Genomic DNA, 14,204 nt, shown 5'->3' on the forward strand with positions numbered 1-14,204 from the left:
GGTTAAGCACTGGAATAAATTGAGTAAAGTTCAGGGTCTCCTAGAGTTCTGTCCCTATCGAGAGAGTGTAGCTACCATGTGACCTTATTTTTATCTCTACCTAATCAATCAGCCATTGCACTTACTACTCCATGGGATGCATTTAGTTGTATTAGCCTTCATTTTGCGCTTGGATCAGTGCAGGAACTCCAGGGCCAAGTCTTCTCACTAGATTCTGCCGGCCTCACCATTGCCATTTAAGGCATGTATTTTTTCTTGCCTGTGACAGATACTGAATGGCTCAGAAATAGGCAGTGCTTTTTACATGGCAGGCTATTTAAAATAAATAGTGTTATACTAAACAGATAAATCGTGTTTCTGTGAAAGGCTGTGGTTTTATAATCCCGATTCCATGCATGGACTGTCTTGGTGGTGAATCTATCTGGCTAATATATCACTTCTTGCTAGGGCAGGGAGTGCTGTCTGGTATGTCCTCCTATGCTATAACCTCAGCTAAGAGATTTGTATCTGTATACTGACAAAAACTGGACCTTTATACTCTAGGTAGGGCAGGACACATTGTAGCCAACAATGACTCTGATGATGGTCCTAAGTATATTTTTTAGAACCTGTTAGCAATTATTTATGATCTGTATTCTAGTAGTTCCGAGGACCCCAATGAAGGATCAGGGTAGCTCACTGAGCTAAAGCTGCAAACTCTTTCTGCTTTCCCCGCCAACCCCCCTGGGGTCCCTCTGCCCTATTATACATCCCCTTCACCAGGAGGGTGTATCGAGTCCACGCTCTTTGACACCTGGCACTGAGTCACTAAGGATCGTGCTGTGACCAGAATGGAAATGGAAAGGCTTGCTAACATCACACCAGGTCCCATGGAGAACTGTGTGAATAAGTGATTTTTTGGTTCACTTGCAGAACTGAAGAAAAAAATGGTTCAGAGCAACCCAAAATAAACATGTTTTGATTTTTTGGGTGAAACAAAAAAGTTGAACCAAAAGTGTTTTGAGTTAAATTAACTATTTTGTTAGTTTTCAAAGGTTTGGGGGCTTTTTAACTTTTTTTTTTAATTGTGTGAAATTCCAAAATGAAAACTCAAAATGGTTTTGGTTCGGAAATGCCCAAACAAATCATTTTGACATTTCCAAATTTTTTCTGTGCTTGACCGAAACAATTTGCCACAGTCTACCTGAGCCTGCAAATTATTTTGTTCAACCCAAGTCTGCTTTCTTCAGCAAAAGAAAGTATTTGCACAAAAATGTTTGCTCTGCGGTTGCTCTGTGGAGCAGCCCCCTCAGCTGGGGTAAATCGTGAGACTCATTTACATGGGCTGCACCTGTTTAGAATCATAGAATATCAGGGTTGGAAGGGACCCCAGAAGGTCATCTAGTCCAACCCCCTGCTCGAAGCAGGACCAATTCCCAGTTAAATCATCCCAGCCAGGGCTTTGTCAAGCCTGACCTTAAAAACCTCTAAGGAAGGAGATTCTACCACCTCCCTAGGTAACGCATTCCAGTGTTTCACCACCCTCTTAGTGAAAAAGTTTTTCCTAATATCCAATCTAAACCTCCCCCACTGCAACTTGAGACCATTACTCCTTGTTCTGTCATCTGCTACCATTGAGAACAGTCTAGAGCCATCCTCTTTGGAACCCCCTTTCAGGTAGTTGAAAGCAGCTATCAAATCCCCCCTCATTCTTCTCTTCTGCAGACTAAACAATCCCAGCTCCCTCAGCCTCTCCTCATAACTCATGTGTTCCAGTCCCCTAATCATTTTTGTTGCCCTTCGCTGGACTCTCTCCAATTTATCCACATCCTTCTTGAAGTGTGGGGCCCAAAACTGGACACAGTACTCCAGATGAGGCCTCACCAATGTCGAATAGAGGGGGACGATCACGTCCCTCGATCTGCTCGCTATGCCCCTACTTATACATCCCAAAATGCCATTGGCCTTCTTGGCAACAAGGGCACACTGCTGACTCATATCCAGCTTCTCGTCCACTGTCACCCCTAGGTCCTTTTCCGCAGAACTGCTGCCTAGCCATTTTACACATGTTTACACCACCTGTAGATCAGACGATCCAACTTTGGCTCAAGTTTCAAATATGTTTGTCACTAAAAAGATCCAGAGAATCTTGTTTGTGTGCAGATTGCACATCTCCGGAAACAGCTCCATGAGGAAAAGCATCTTGACCCTGACATACTATGTGCAGATATTAAGGTCAGACTGGTTTCAGTGGACCGGGCCGACCTAATATCAGGTACATTCAGTTAATAAGTTAACTAAATATAATAAGTTATATTCAGTCTACACTGTCTACTAAGGTGAGCGTAGAGGGATTATGTCTCAAATTATCTTGGTTCGTATGGCCTCTATATCATTCACAGATTTTGTACATATGAGAAAAATATAGTATTTTAGGGCAGAAATGGGGTAACTCAGGTGACGAGCTCCACAGACTGTTGTAAGCCCTTCTCACCAAAGGATTTCCCGTGTGTGCTTGGGAAAGAGAATTCAGCAGCCAGCGGCAGCAAGCCGATAAGGCACATGGTGCAGGCTGGGGTCTGACTCTAACCAGGAGGTGTCCTCTTTAATCACGGCACCAGCTGACATTGGAAAGGCTTCCAGGAAGTGAATGCATGGTGGAGTTCTGACCTTTGGCTGAGCTATGCTGGTTTACTTGTAACAGTTTACAAGGTATGCCCTTGTTATTGTGAGGAAGGGACATAGCTATGTGGAGCTATTTCCAGATCGGTATCTCTATCACACATACATATATAATATAGATACTATAATAAAATGAGCTACAAAAATATAGTCACCTAATTTTGAAATTTGCTATCCATCATGTCACAACCTTGCCAAACCCAGGCATAGCTAATCCTAATGGACAATCCTTTAAATTGCACACACACACACACCCCATACACAATCACATCTGTCCCTTGCTAGTGGGCTCATTTGCGACATTCTCGGTGAGACCCCACTCTGTGCAGCCATAACAGCTTGGTGCCAGGAAAAGTGGAAGGGAAAAATGTAAATGTAGATTTGACAGTAGGAGAGAAAATCCTGTCCTTTGGGAGGAGACTGGAGAGGTCAGTGTGCAGCGGCCATGTGGCTTCTTAGCTTACAGTCATTGGAGAGGATCGAGCACCACTCCACAGGTGCTCTGTCCCTCATCACTAGATGTGAGTTTGTTCCCAGTATAGCTAGGACTTAGGAATGAGACTTTTTTCACTCCCACACCTGAGCAGCTCTCGCTACACAGACTAGCCTGTGCACTGAATTCGACATGGCCTAGATTTTAAAAAGGACTGGAAGTGGGCTTTTCGCTCAATATTGTTTGTAGTCGATGTCTGGCTTCCCTCTTCCCTAGGCATGGTTAGCCATGTGAGAGTGGGGAGCAGACAGGCCATACAGCTGCTGGAGTTTCCAGTACCCTCTGGTACTGCTGGGCCACATACACTGAAGCTAGTGCAGCCCACTTCCCATGCTTAGCTGGCCAGTTCCACTGGCTGGCGCAGAAGGGACTACAGACATAGCCCTGCCCTCTCCTCGTCCTCTTTTGGCACCTCGCATTCTTGGGGATACTTGGAAGAAGCAGGGACTATGTTCCTATCAAGATTCTGGCCAGCCCCTGAGTAGTGCAACATGAGGGAAGGGGAAGAGCTCCCACACAGGGGCTGGCCAGATCGTGTGCTTCACAACTTCAAGTGATCTCTTGCAGGGACCAGGAAGGAATTTTGTCCTTCCTGGAAAACACTGGATAGTTGGCTAGGTAATTGTGGGTGGGTGATGGTGGTTCTGACGTTATCTGAAGCAGCAGCTGCTACTGGATTGATGGACCAATAATCTGATCAACTGGTAATTTGTATGTTGTAATATGGAGATTGTCTCTTTAATCCTGCATGCCACATGTACCCAGCGATCCATCTGTCTCCGTCTTCTAAGCATGCACCTTCTGAGAGGCCACGTCTGACTTTGTGTCAAATGGTATCTATGAAACCATGGAAGTGCAGGAGCCTGTCTGGGAACGTGGTGGTGGTGTGTGCATTTATCAGTTGCTAAGTCTTTCTCTTTCTCTATTTATTTGTAGTCACAGATATCTGTAGGTTGCAAAAAGAAGAAGGAACCTGCAGGAATTTCATGCTCAAATGGTACTATGACTCAGAGACCAAGAGCTGTGCAAGGTTCTGGTATGGCGGCTGCGGTGGAAACGAAAACAGATTTAACACCCAGAAAGAATGTGAAAAAGTTTGCGTTCCTGGTAAGTGGAGTCCCTTCTGCCACTACCCAGCTCCCTTTGGCTACAATAGCTGGAGAGAGGCAGTGGAACTGTTGGCAGTTAATCATAACTTAAGGTCATGGAGCCAGCTCATCAGCTAGTGTAAATTGGTGTAACTCCATTGACCTCAATAGAGCTGTTCTGATTTACACTAGTTGTGGGTCTGGTCCATAATAGTTACAGCATGAGGAAATTGTCACTTCCAATCTGATACCAAAACACTGGCTTCTGATTACAGAATGCTCCAAAACCTGTATCACGTGGACATTCCAGAAATTGACTGTCAAGGAGCTCAGATACTAGTTCTGACAGTGACTACAATCCCTTTTTCCACACAAGACCTGGGCTAAACCCCAGTCAAGTCAGTGGGAGTCTTTCCATTGACTTCAGTCTGCTATGGATTAGGGGCACGGGTGCACTGAATTATCCTTCTTGAAGCCTCTCTTCCAAGAGGGGGTCTTGCTCCACCCCATTGATTGCCCTGGGCCAAAATTTTGAGTGTAGCCTAGTGCAAGGACTTGCTGCATATGGGGAAGACACTAGACCCCAGCCCATTAGGAATCAACCCAGTTGTGGTCTTGCTGTGATCACCTGCCTTCCTTTAGATTAAATTTATGTGTGCAAGAGATCTGCGGGCACAGGAGGACAGCAGAGAGCTGGCAGGACAAAAAGCACCTTCTATCATGTGCTGTGGTAGAGCTCTTTAATTTAGGACAGGAGAGTACACAGAAGAGGATTCATTCATACACCGGACCTGGGACGACAGCTCATCCTTGACGTGTTCCACACTTCCATAGCCACGTGCACATCTCTGGGGCGTGGCCAGAGAGGATCAGGGCATCTCCCAGTTGCAGTAGCCCATCAACCCTTGTATAAATGGCCTCACGAGAGGCCACTTGGGTGATGACCTTGAGGAACAGCATATTTAGAGCTGTGCTGTGCTACTTGCACATACCCCTAGTAAAGGCCAGCACGTGTAGTCTACACCCTGACCCAGGATCTGCATGTACTTCAGGAACAATTTCCCCCAGGGTGTTGTCCCCTGCGCTGCTGGGAAATAACTCTGCAAGGTGCCGTGCACCGCCCCCTGCATGGGCGAGCTGCTCCACTGGCCAATGTGCTGGGGGTAGGGTCAGGGCTCCATGGACTGCCTACTCGCTCCCCATCCACCTGCCTCTGAGGGCAACATCTGCCCCTGCCTGCTCCTGAGCTGCTGTCGGCATAGCCTGAACACAGGCTGTGAAAAAGGGGTTTTCAGTGCTTAAACATTGCCTTGTTTGAGGCCGTAGGTGGTCTCCTGGCCACACACTAATGTTGTTTTTTTTCTCTCCATTCAAATTTCAGCTCACATTAATCCTGGGGTTGTCACGACAATAGGAACCTAAAGACAGCAACATATCAACACATACCTCTCAGAGAACCAGGAGTCAGCCAATGCCAACTTACCCCTGTAGAAGCTAAGGGTATAGACTACCTTGCACTGTACTATTTCATGCTTTAAATTCCAAGCAAACCTTGAAGAGAGTGTTTTGCTGCATGACCTATCAATATGGTGCTAAACTGTTTGTGGACTGAGTACTACATGTGTCCGGGTTATAGTGTATACCTTCAACTTTATGTAATAGTTATCCACTGCAGATTATTTTGTTTGAACATGTCTACAAACTACCATTTCCTTCAGATTCTGGCATTATGCCTGTTTATGGCAATGTAAAGTCTAGAAAATAAGGGACAAAATAATTTCACTGCAACTGTTATGTATTTGCTTGTATCATTTTCATAACTGAGCATAACTTTAGATGGAAAGCCTATGTGTAAAGAAGTCATTAATTCTGATAAACAAGCAGTTCAGTTTTTCATTCTGTTTTTACTCTTGCTGGATTAGATTTCAAAGGGATTCTTTTTTACGCATTTGTGACATATGTGATCAATCAAACTAAAAAGAAAAAAAAAGCAAGATTTCTGAATACAGATGCGCTGCTGGGACCAACACCTCAGTTAAAGAATTTTTAAATCGTGGTGTAGAATGTTTTTGGCATTCCTCTAATGTTGTGTGTTTTATCTTTTTTGTTTGTTTGCAGGGCTGGGGATTTTTTTTTATTGTGATTTTTGTTTTTAGGAAGTCTATACAAAAGAACTTTTAAATAAAGTCTACTGGAGGTTTTGAAAGTCTTGTAGTTTCGTGCCGTCTTAACTTCAGTGGAACTACTCCCATGAGCAACGTTAGCACATAAAGTCAGAGTCAGAGTTTGAGGCCAGAAGGGACCACCGGATTATCCAGTCTGACCTCCTGTATAGCACATGCGTAGGTCTTTGCAGGATCAGAACCTCAATCATTGATCAAAATAAAGAAACAAGGAACTTAAAGTGGGTTTTAGAGACTGAACAATAAAAATACTTAGAAAAAAGAACAGGAGGACTTGTGGCACCTTAGAGACTAACAAATTTATGAGAGCATAAGCTTTTGTGGGCTTCAGCCCACTTCATCGGAGGCATAGAATGGAACATATAGTAAGAATATATATATATATACACACACACACACACATACAGAGAAGGTGGAAGTTGCCATACAAACTGTAAGAGGCTAATTAATTAAGATGAGCTATTATCAGCTGTTATACTGAGCTCTTCTGTAGCAATTCTCACCTATAAATCTCAAAGCACTTGACCAAGGAAGTTGGTATCATTATCCTCATTTTATAGATGGAGAACCCGAGGCACAGGGGACAAGTGACTTGCCCAAGCTCACCTAGTAGGTCCATGACAACACTGGGAATAGAACCCTGTTCTGCTGAGCTGCTGTCCAATGGAATAACTATTGGACCATGCTGCCTTGTAAAAGACCATAAAACACTGATTTCTTGTATGGTTCAGTAGCCAAGACAGTGGTTTGAGATCTGAGGCGACACCCACTAAAGCCAACTACATGCCCATTAACTTCAATGGGTGCAGGGTCACCTCTTTAGGAAGCTTCCATGGTAGAAAATATAGCTGGCACAGGCCATTGCCGGTAGGCTAGGAACAGTGACCTTGATTTCAGCGAGCAGCCTCCAGGTGTGTAAATGCAACTTTGCACACACCTCTGCCCTTACTTTTGATGCACTGTCACCCACCTGTCAATGCCAGAATTGGGGCAGAGTTGCAACATCCCCTTCCCAATGAGTAACGGGAGTGGCCCCCCCCTGCAATATCCCTTTGGGAGCTGTCGGCTGCTCACCACCCCAGATCGGCCAGTTCTGTGGGGCAGTGTGCGATGGTGCGCCGGGCCAGGGCCTGCCATCCCACCTTCTTTGATGTGATTTGCATGTATTGGTTACTATCAGGGAGCACCCCAATGTGCCCCTCCCAGGGCAGAGACTGCGGGTGTACCTGATGGTTATGCTAGGGGGGGTGGAAGAAGGCTCTGTGAGCCAATGCGGCCCTCACACAAGGCCCAGCATGCACCATGCTCCATGTACAGAGTCAAATCAGAATTGAAGAGGCATTTTATGAAATGAGAGGAAACCTTCCAGCATGGGGATGAGTCACCCAAAGAAATTTGCCTGCCAGGCTGGACGATGCCAAAATGAGGTGTCAGGATTTGGGTAATTATCCGAGCTCAAACAGCAGCCGAGATCTGATTCCAGAGCCAGCGTCTGAACCGAATTGGTGGCAGTCACATTGTGTCTGGCTCTGAATGGTGTGACAGCAGCCCTGCCAACACAAACACACGGGGCAGTGGGGAATAACACTGCCCCTTCACACTGACCTGTCCATCCAGCAATCCAAAAACCTCCTTCAGGCGCTGGGTCCATTTGGATCCAAGCCCCAGAAGATGGATCTGGATCCTTCTGTTTTACAGGACATTAGACTAGATGATCAGAATGGTCCCACCTAGCCTTAAAAGAATCTATGAATCTCTCTTGTAGAAGAATTTGGTCCCAGCCACAACGGCCATCAAGAAACAGCCGGTATCTTTGGGTTTTCCACCTTACCCAGTCTGGAAAAAGTCTGCAGAAAAGGAAGGCTCTGGAGCTGGAATTTTGGATATTTCCAGTGCTGCCCATGGCAATTGTAATATTTTAGCACCTGGTGTTCCCAGATTTAGTCAAGACTACCCTAGAAAGCTAATGCCCAAGGCAAGGCTTTGAAAGTGGACTGTGCCATCTTCACTTGCTTGGTCAGAGAATCCTGATTTAGATCAACAGGCAGACGAGTGATGCTCACATCAGGAATTCATATTAGGCAAATTAGTACCCTCATATTGAGTCATACCCAATCAAAGGGCATCCATTTCCTTTGAAAGGATCCCGAAAGCCTAGCAGGTTAATCCAGGAAAAGGGATCCCGCAAATCTCTCTAGAATCTGAATTAGCATTTGTTTCCACAGGGACAAAAGCCAGCGCATATTCATAGGATTAAACACAGTGAAAAAGTGATGCTCAAATTATGACAGGGTTACATTTGATTGACACAATTTCTTCTGATACCCCAAAGTGCCATTAACACTCCATCTGTGATGTCAAAGAGCCACATTCACCCCAGTAGCACAAAGAATTCCCAGTTTGAGCTCCATGTGCCAATGAGGACTACCCAGGTGTGGTTCTGGCTACAGGTCCTTTCTCTAGGGCTCTGTCAGGAGCCGTCAGCTTTAAGTTCAGGTGTGCAGTATCGGCACATCCCTGTCCTGCTTCAGTCTCCAGGCCCTTAGGAAACTTTCCCCTGTAAGGAGCCCAGCATCAAGGAGTCTCACAATATCTTTTTAATTGCGGGCTGCAGGACGATTTAATAGCTGTTTCGGATCTAGTATCTGGTTTTTGTGAGAGCTCACGGAGAAGAGCAGCTGGATTATATTTTCCATCTGATCCAAAATATTTTACATATTGGAAAAACCAGGTTAGAATGGCTCAGAGGCACATAAATACATGCAAAAAACCCCCCCCAAAAACATTATTTCAGAGGAGGATTAACCATTGGAATGGTCAAGTGAAATCCCTGGCTCAGAGGATGTTCGAGAAAAGCACTCTGCCCTTTGTCGGGCCTTTATAGGAAGAAAGAAGAGGACTTGGATTCGAGTCATTGGTGTGACTCATCTAATACGGAACATGTATATTAATCAGAAAACATCTTTCATGGGGGATTTTTAAAAATCGCCTTTGGGAAAGGGAATGGTCTGTAAGTAGTGTTACCAAAGCATTGTATTGCATTATTAATGTTAGGTTAGCACCTGGAGCAGCCAACTGAAATCTGCCCCATTCTGCCAGGCATTGTATATGAATATAGCAAGAGACAGTCCCTGTCCTGAAGAACTTAAAATGTAAATAGATAAGACAGATACAGGTTTAGAGGGGGTTTTGCTCAAGATCACACAGCAAGTCAGGTGGCAGAAGGACCAGAGCCCATGTGCACCATCTCCCGGTCCAGTCCTGATGCAGGGCACCATGCTGCCTGCCTTTTGAGTGACATAAGCAAAGCAGGCAGGAGGATAAATCTGTATTCTGAACAGATGTTGATGGACTAGGCAGCAGTTCTGCGGAAAAGGACTTAGGGGTGACAGTGGACGAGAAGCTGGATATGAGTCAGCAGTGTGCCCTTGTTGCCAAGAAGGCCAATGGCATTTTGGGATGTATAAGTAGGGGCATAGTGAGCAGATCAAGGGACGTGATCGTCCCCCTCTATTCGACATTGGTGAGGCCTCATCTGGAGTACTGTGTCCAGTTTTGGGCCCCACACTACAAGAAGGATGTGGATAAATTGGAGAGAGTCCAGCGAAGGGCAACAGAAATGATTAGGGGTCTGGAACACATGAATTATGAGGAGAGGCTGAGGGAACTGGGATTGTTTAGTCTGCAGAAGAGAAGAATGAGGGGGGATTTGATAGCTGCTTTCAACTACCTGAGAGGTAGTTACAGAGAGGATGGTTCTAGACTATTCTCAGTGGTGGAAGAGGACAGGACAAGGAGTAATGGTCTCAAGTTGCAGTGGGGGAGGTTTAGGTTGGATATTAGGAAAAACCTTTTCACTAGGACGGTGGTGAAACACTGGAATGCGTTGCCTAGGGAGGTGGTGGAATCTCCTTCCTTAGAAGTTTTTAAGGTCAGGCTTGACAAAGCCCTGGCTGGGATGATTTAATTGGGGATGGGTCCTGCTTTTGAGCAGGGGGTTGGACTAGATGACCTCCTGAGGTCCCTTCCAACCCTGATATTCTATGATTCTATGATTCTATGACTAAAAGAAGCCCTCCTGCTTCCTGGATAGCTCAGTGGTTTGAGCATTGGTCTGCTAAACACAGGGTTGTGAGTTCAATCCCTGAGGGGGCCATTTAGGGATGTGGGGCAAAAATTGGGGTTTGGTCCTGCTTTGAGCAGGGGGTTGGACTAGATGACCTCCTGAGGTCCCTTCCAACCCTGATATTCTATGATACCTTTTCTTTCCATCCCACTCTTCTCTCTCTCGGCTCCCCCTACTGTTCCCTAGCGTGTATTGCATTTCCTGGCTCCTGCTCTATTCCATTAAGTACAGACACAACAGAGAGATTGTTGTGGGCTTGGAATGCCATATGGGGAATAATGTAATATAAAATGGTGCAATTAACTTCTGGGTTTAAAATAAATCTCAGTCTACAAAGATAAAAGGAAATAAGGCCGGACAGAAAGGGCCTGCACCAAATATAAACCTACGACTAAGAATTCAAAGTTGCAGCAGATGGGAAAACAGAGCAAAAGAGCTACCAGGAAAATGATAAACATTAATGGTGCTCAGTAACTGCCTGCTCTGAAGTGTGTTAAAAATGCTTCACCGCATTAAGGAGGAGCTAAGGTAAAAACAGTTTTTAAGCCGGGACTTAAACCAGTGACTTTGGAGCTGGGAGAGCTTTCCAGATCTTCAGTGCATGCGTGATTCCTAAGGGCCAGACTGTCAGCCCTACCCTCATGGCCAAAACCGTCTTACTCCATGATGTCACTGGGAGTACCCCAGAGTATGCTGCTGCCCACCATAAGTGAGGATATCTGATCTTACATGCACTATAAGGTGGGTAGAAAGCTGGCTAGATTGTCGGGCTCAACGGGTAGTGATCAATGGCTCCATGTCTAGTTGGCAGCCGGTATCAAGTGGAGTACCCCAAGGGTCGGTCCTGGGGCCGGTTTTGTTCAATATCTTCATAAATGATCTGGAGGATGGTGTGGATTGCACTCTCAGCAAATTTGCGGATGATACTAAACTGGGAGGAGTGGTAGATACGCTGGAGGGGAGGGATAGGATACAGAAGGACCTAGACAAATTGGAGGATTGGGCCAAAAGAAATCTGATGAGGTTCAACAAGGATAAGTGCAGGGTCCTGCACTTCGGACGGAAGAACCCAATGCACAGCTACAGACTAGGGACCGAATGGCTAGGCAGCAGTTCTGCGGAAAAGGACCTAGGGGTGACAGTGGACGAGAAGCTGGATATGAGTCAGCAGTGTGCCCTTGTTGCCAAGAAGGCCAATGGCATTTTGGGATGTATAAGTAGGGGCATAGCGAGCAGATCGAGGGACGTGATCGTTCCCCTCTATTCGACATTGGTGAGGCCTCATCTGGAGTACTGTGTCCAGTTTTGGGCCCCACACTTCAAGAAGGATGTGGATAAATTGGAGAGAGTCCAGCGAAGGGCAACAAAAATGATTAGGGGTCTAGAACACATGAGTTATGAGGAGAGGCTGAGGGAGCTGGGATTGTTTAGCCTGCAGAAGAGAAGAATGAGGGGGGATTTGATAGCTGCTTTCAACTACCTGAAAGGGGGTTCCAAAGCGGATGGCTCTAGACTGTTCTCAATGGTAGCAGATGACAGAACGAGGAGTAATGGTCTCAAGTTGCAGTGGGGGAGGTTTAGATTGGATATTAGGAAAAACTTTTTCACTAAGAGGGTGGTGAAACCCTGGAATGCGTTACCTAGGGAGGTGGTAGAATCTCCTTCCTTAGAAGTTTTTAAGGTCAGGCTTGACAAAGCCCTGGCTGGGATGATTTAACTGGGAATTGGTCCTGCTTCGAGCAGGGGGTTGGACTAGATGACCTTCTGGGGTCCCTTCCAACCCTGATATTCTATGATTCTATGATTCTATGTGCAGTGCATGGAAGGAACAGGATCTTAGGTGTGCAGTGCATGGAGACAAGAAGCACGCTCTACTGGATAAACCATTAGACTGGGATCCTGAGTGAGCGCTGGGCTCAGCCACCAACTTCCAGTGTGACCTACTCTGTGCCTCCATTCCCCGTCTGTCAAGCAGGGACACTTTCCTACCGCTTCAGGGCGCAGGGGGGATGCTCAGACACTACGGTGAAGAGAGAGGTGGGAGATATGACAAGAGATGAAAGAAAAGTTAGGAGTGGGAGTGTCTTGTGGATCAGCCATGGGACTGAGTATCAGAAGTAGAACCAGGTGAAATTTTTCTTACAAAGCCTTTCCACACCAAACAATGGAGATCGGGGTCAACTAAAACTATTCACAAATTCCACTTGATTGAGGCAAATTGTTTTGGCAAAAACAAACAAAAAAAGAAGCATTTTTCAGGAATGGTGAAACCGTTTGCTTTGGCATTTCCAAAACAAAACATTTTGACTTTTTGCTTTGGAAAAACATTTCATTTCGGATTTCCCCTCAATGTTATTTGAATTAAAAAAAAAACTTTAAAAAAATCCCTCAGAACTGTAACAAAAGGTTTTGTTTTGATCAACATGAAACTTTTGTGTTGTTGTCAATTTGGCTGATCATAGGGGCCACAGAAGTCCACACAGAGACAGCTGGATTATGGGACCAAATATTTCTTGATGCTGTCTTGAGCATGTAAAAATCATTGCCAAGACCATAGCAAGCTTCAGAGAGGCTTGGACATTTATATGCAAAGCAAGAAGAAAGTTGTAATAATTTACTCTAAAAAAATTTCTCGGGAGATTAAACTTCAGGGCTTAAACCAACCACTAACTATTAGGAATTAGGATGAGACCTTCATGGGGCAGGTTATCCAAGAGGATTTCTTGCACCATTGTCAGAGACAGGATACTGGACTAGATGGTGATCCAGCCGATAATTCCTATACTCCTTTGATGCAACTTTTCCAGCATTTAAATTTGCCCTCTGTGGCATCATCATTCTTTTAATCACCATACAAAAGTGATTAATTAAACTGGAGGAATTACATTATTTCCCATTCAAATGCTCCATGTTGTCCACAGAGGACCAAGATGTTCGTCTCATCAATTTTCTGTAGATTTAGGTTTTGGCTCTGAAATCAAACATGGGCACTGGAGGGCACCACCTAATGTATACAGTCCAGGTTTTGCTCCGTATGCAGCAGCAGCTTTCATCATCCTTCCAACAAAATACCAACCAAATGGGTGGAGAGTGAAGTCCATGATTTTAGGGTAGTTTAGTGTCTGGTTTCCCTAGCCTCTGTTTGCTAGAAGCTGGGAATGAGCGACATGGGATGGATCCCTTGATGATGACCTGTTCTGTTCATTCCCTCTGGGGCACCTGGCATTGGCCACTGTTGGAAGACAGGATACTGGGCTAGATGGACCTTTGGTCTGACCCAATAGGGCCATTCTTATGTTCTTATGGTTTCTGGCGCACTGTGAAGACACAAAGCAAGAGTCCATGTTTGAAGAAAGCAGAGATAAGCACCTGGCTGAATAGTGTGTGTATTGGGGTGATTTGATATTTGAAGCAATACAATAACAAGAAAAAAAACAAACTGAAGAAGCCCTTAGACAATGAACTGTATAAAAATAAAAGCCATGTAAGTGAAGCCGTAGATGCTCATCTACTGTACAACAAATGTTGTTTTATTATCCATGTTTTATATGATAAAGCACCATCTCCATTTTACCCTAAAAGCGGTTTCATCTCAGTGGAGGGCAATATAGTGTCTATGTAGCAAAATGTGTTCCCATTGTGTTACACACTAG

The 14,204-nt window shown here is 45.2% G+C and overlaps 1 protein-coding gene across 1 annotated transcript in view; it reads left to right on the forward strand.

Annotated features, from left to right (window-relative positions):
* COL6A3 (collagen type VI alpha 3 chain) overlaps positions 1-6,448 on the forward strand; it is a 109,484-nt gene extending 103,036 nt beyond the window's left edge. The window contains exons 45-46 of the mRNA XM_073306772.1: positions 4,091-4,261; positions 5,624-6,448. Of these exons, the coding sequence (XP_073162873.1) occupies positions 4,091-4,261; positions 5,624-5,664 (212 nt within the window). The 3' untranslated portion in view covers positions 5,665-6,448. The remainder of the gene's footprint in view (positions 1-4,090; positions 4,262-5,623) is intronic.
* The last annotated feature ends 7,756 nt before the right edge of the window (positions 6,449-14,204 follow it).

Source organism: Lepidochelys kempii, chromosome 11 (assembly GCF_965140265.1).
Source record: "Lepidochelys kempii isolate rLepKem1 chromosome 11, rLepKem1.hap2, whole genome shotgun sequence".
Taxonomy (NCBI): Eukaryota; Metazoa; Chordata; order Testudines; family Cheloniidae; genus Lepidochelys; species Lepidochelys kempii.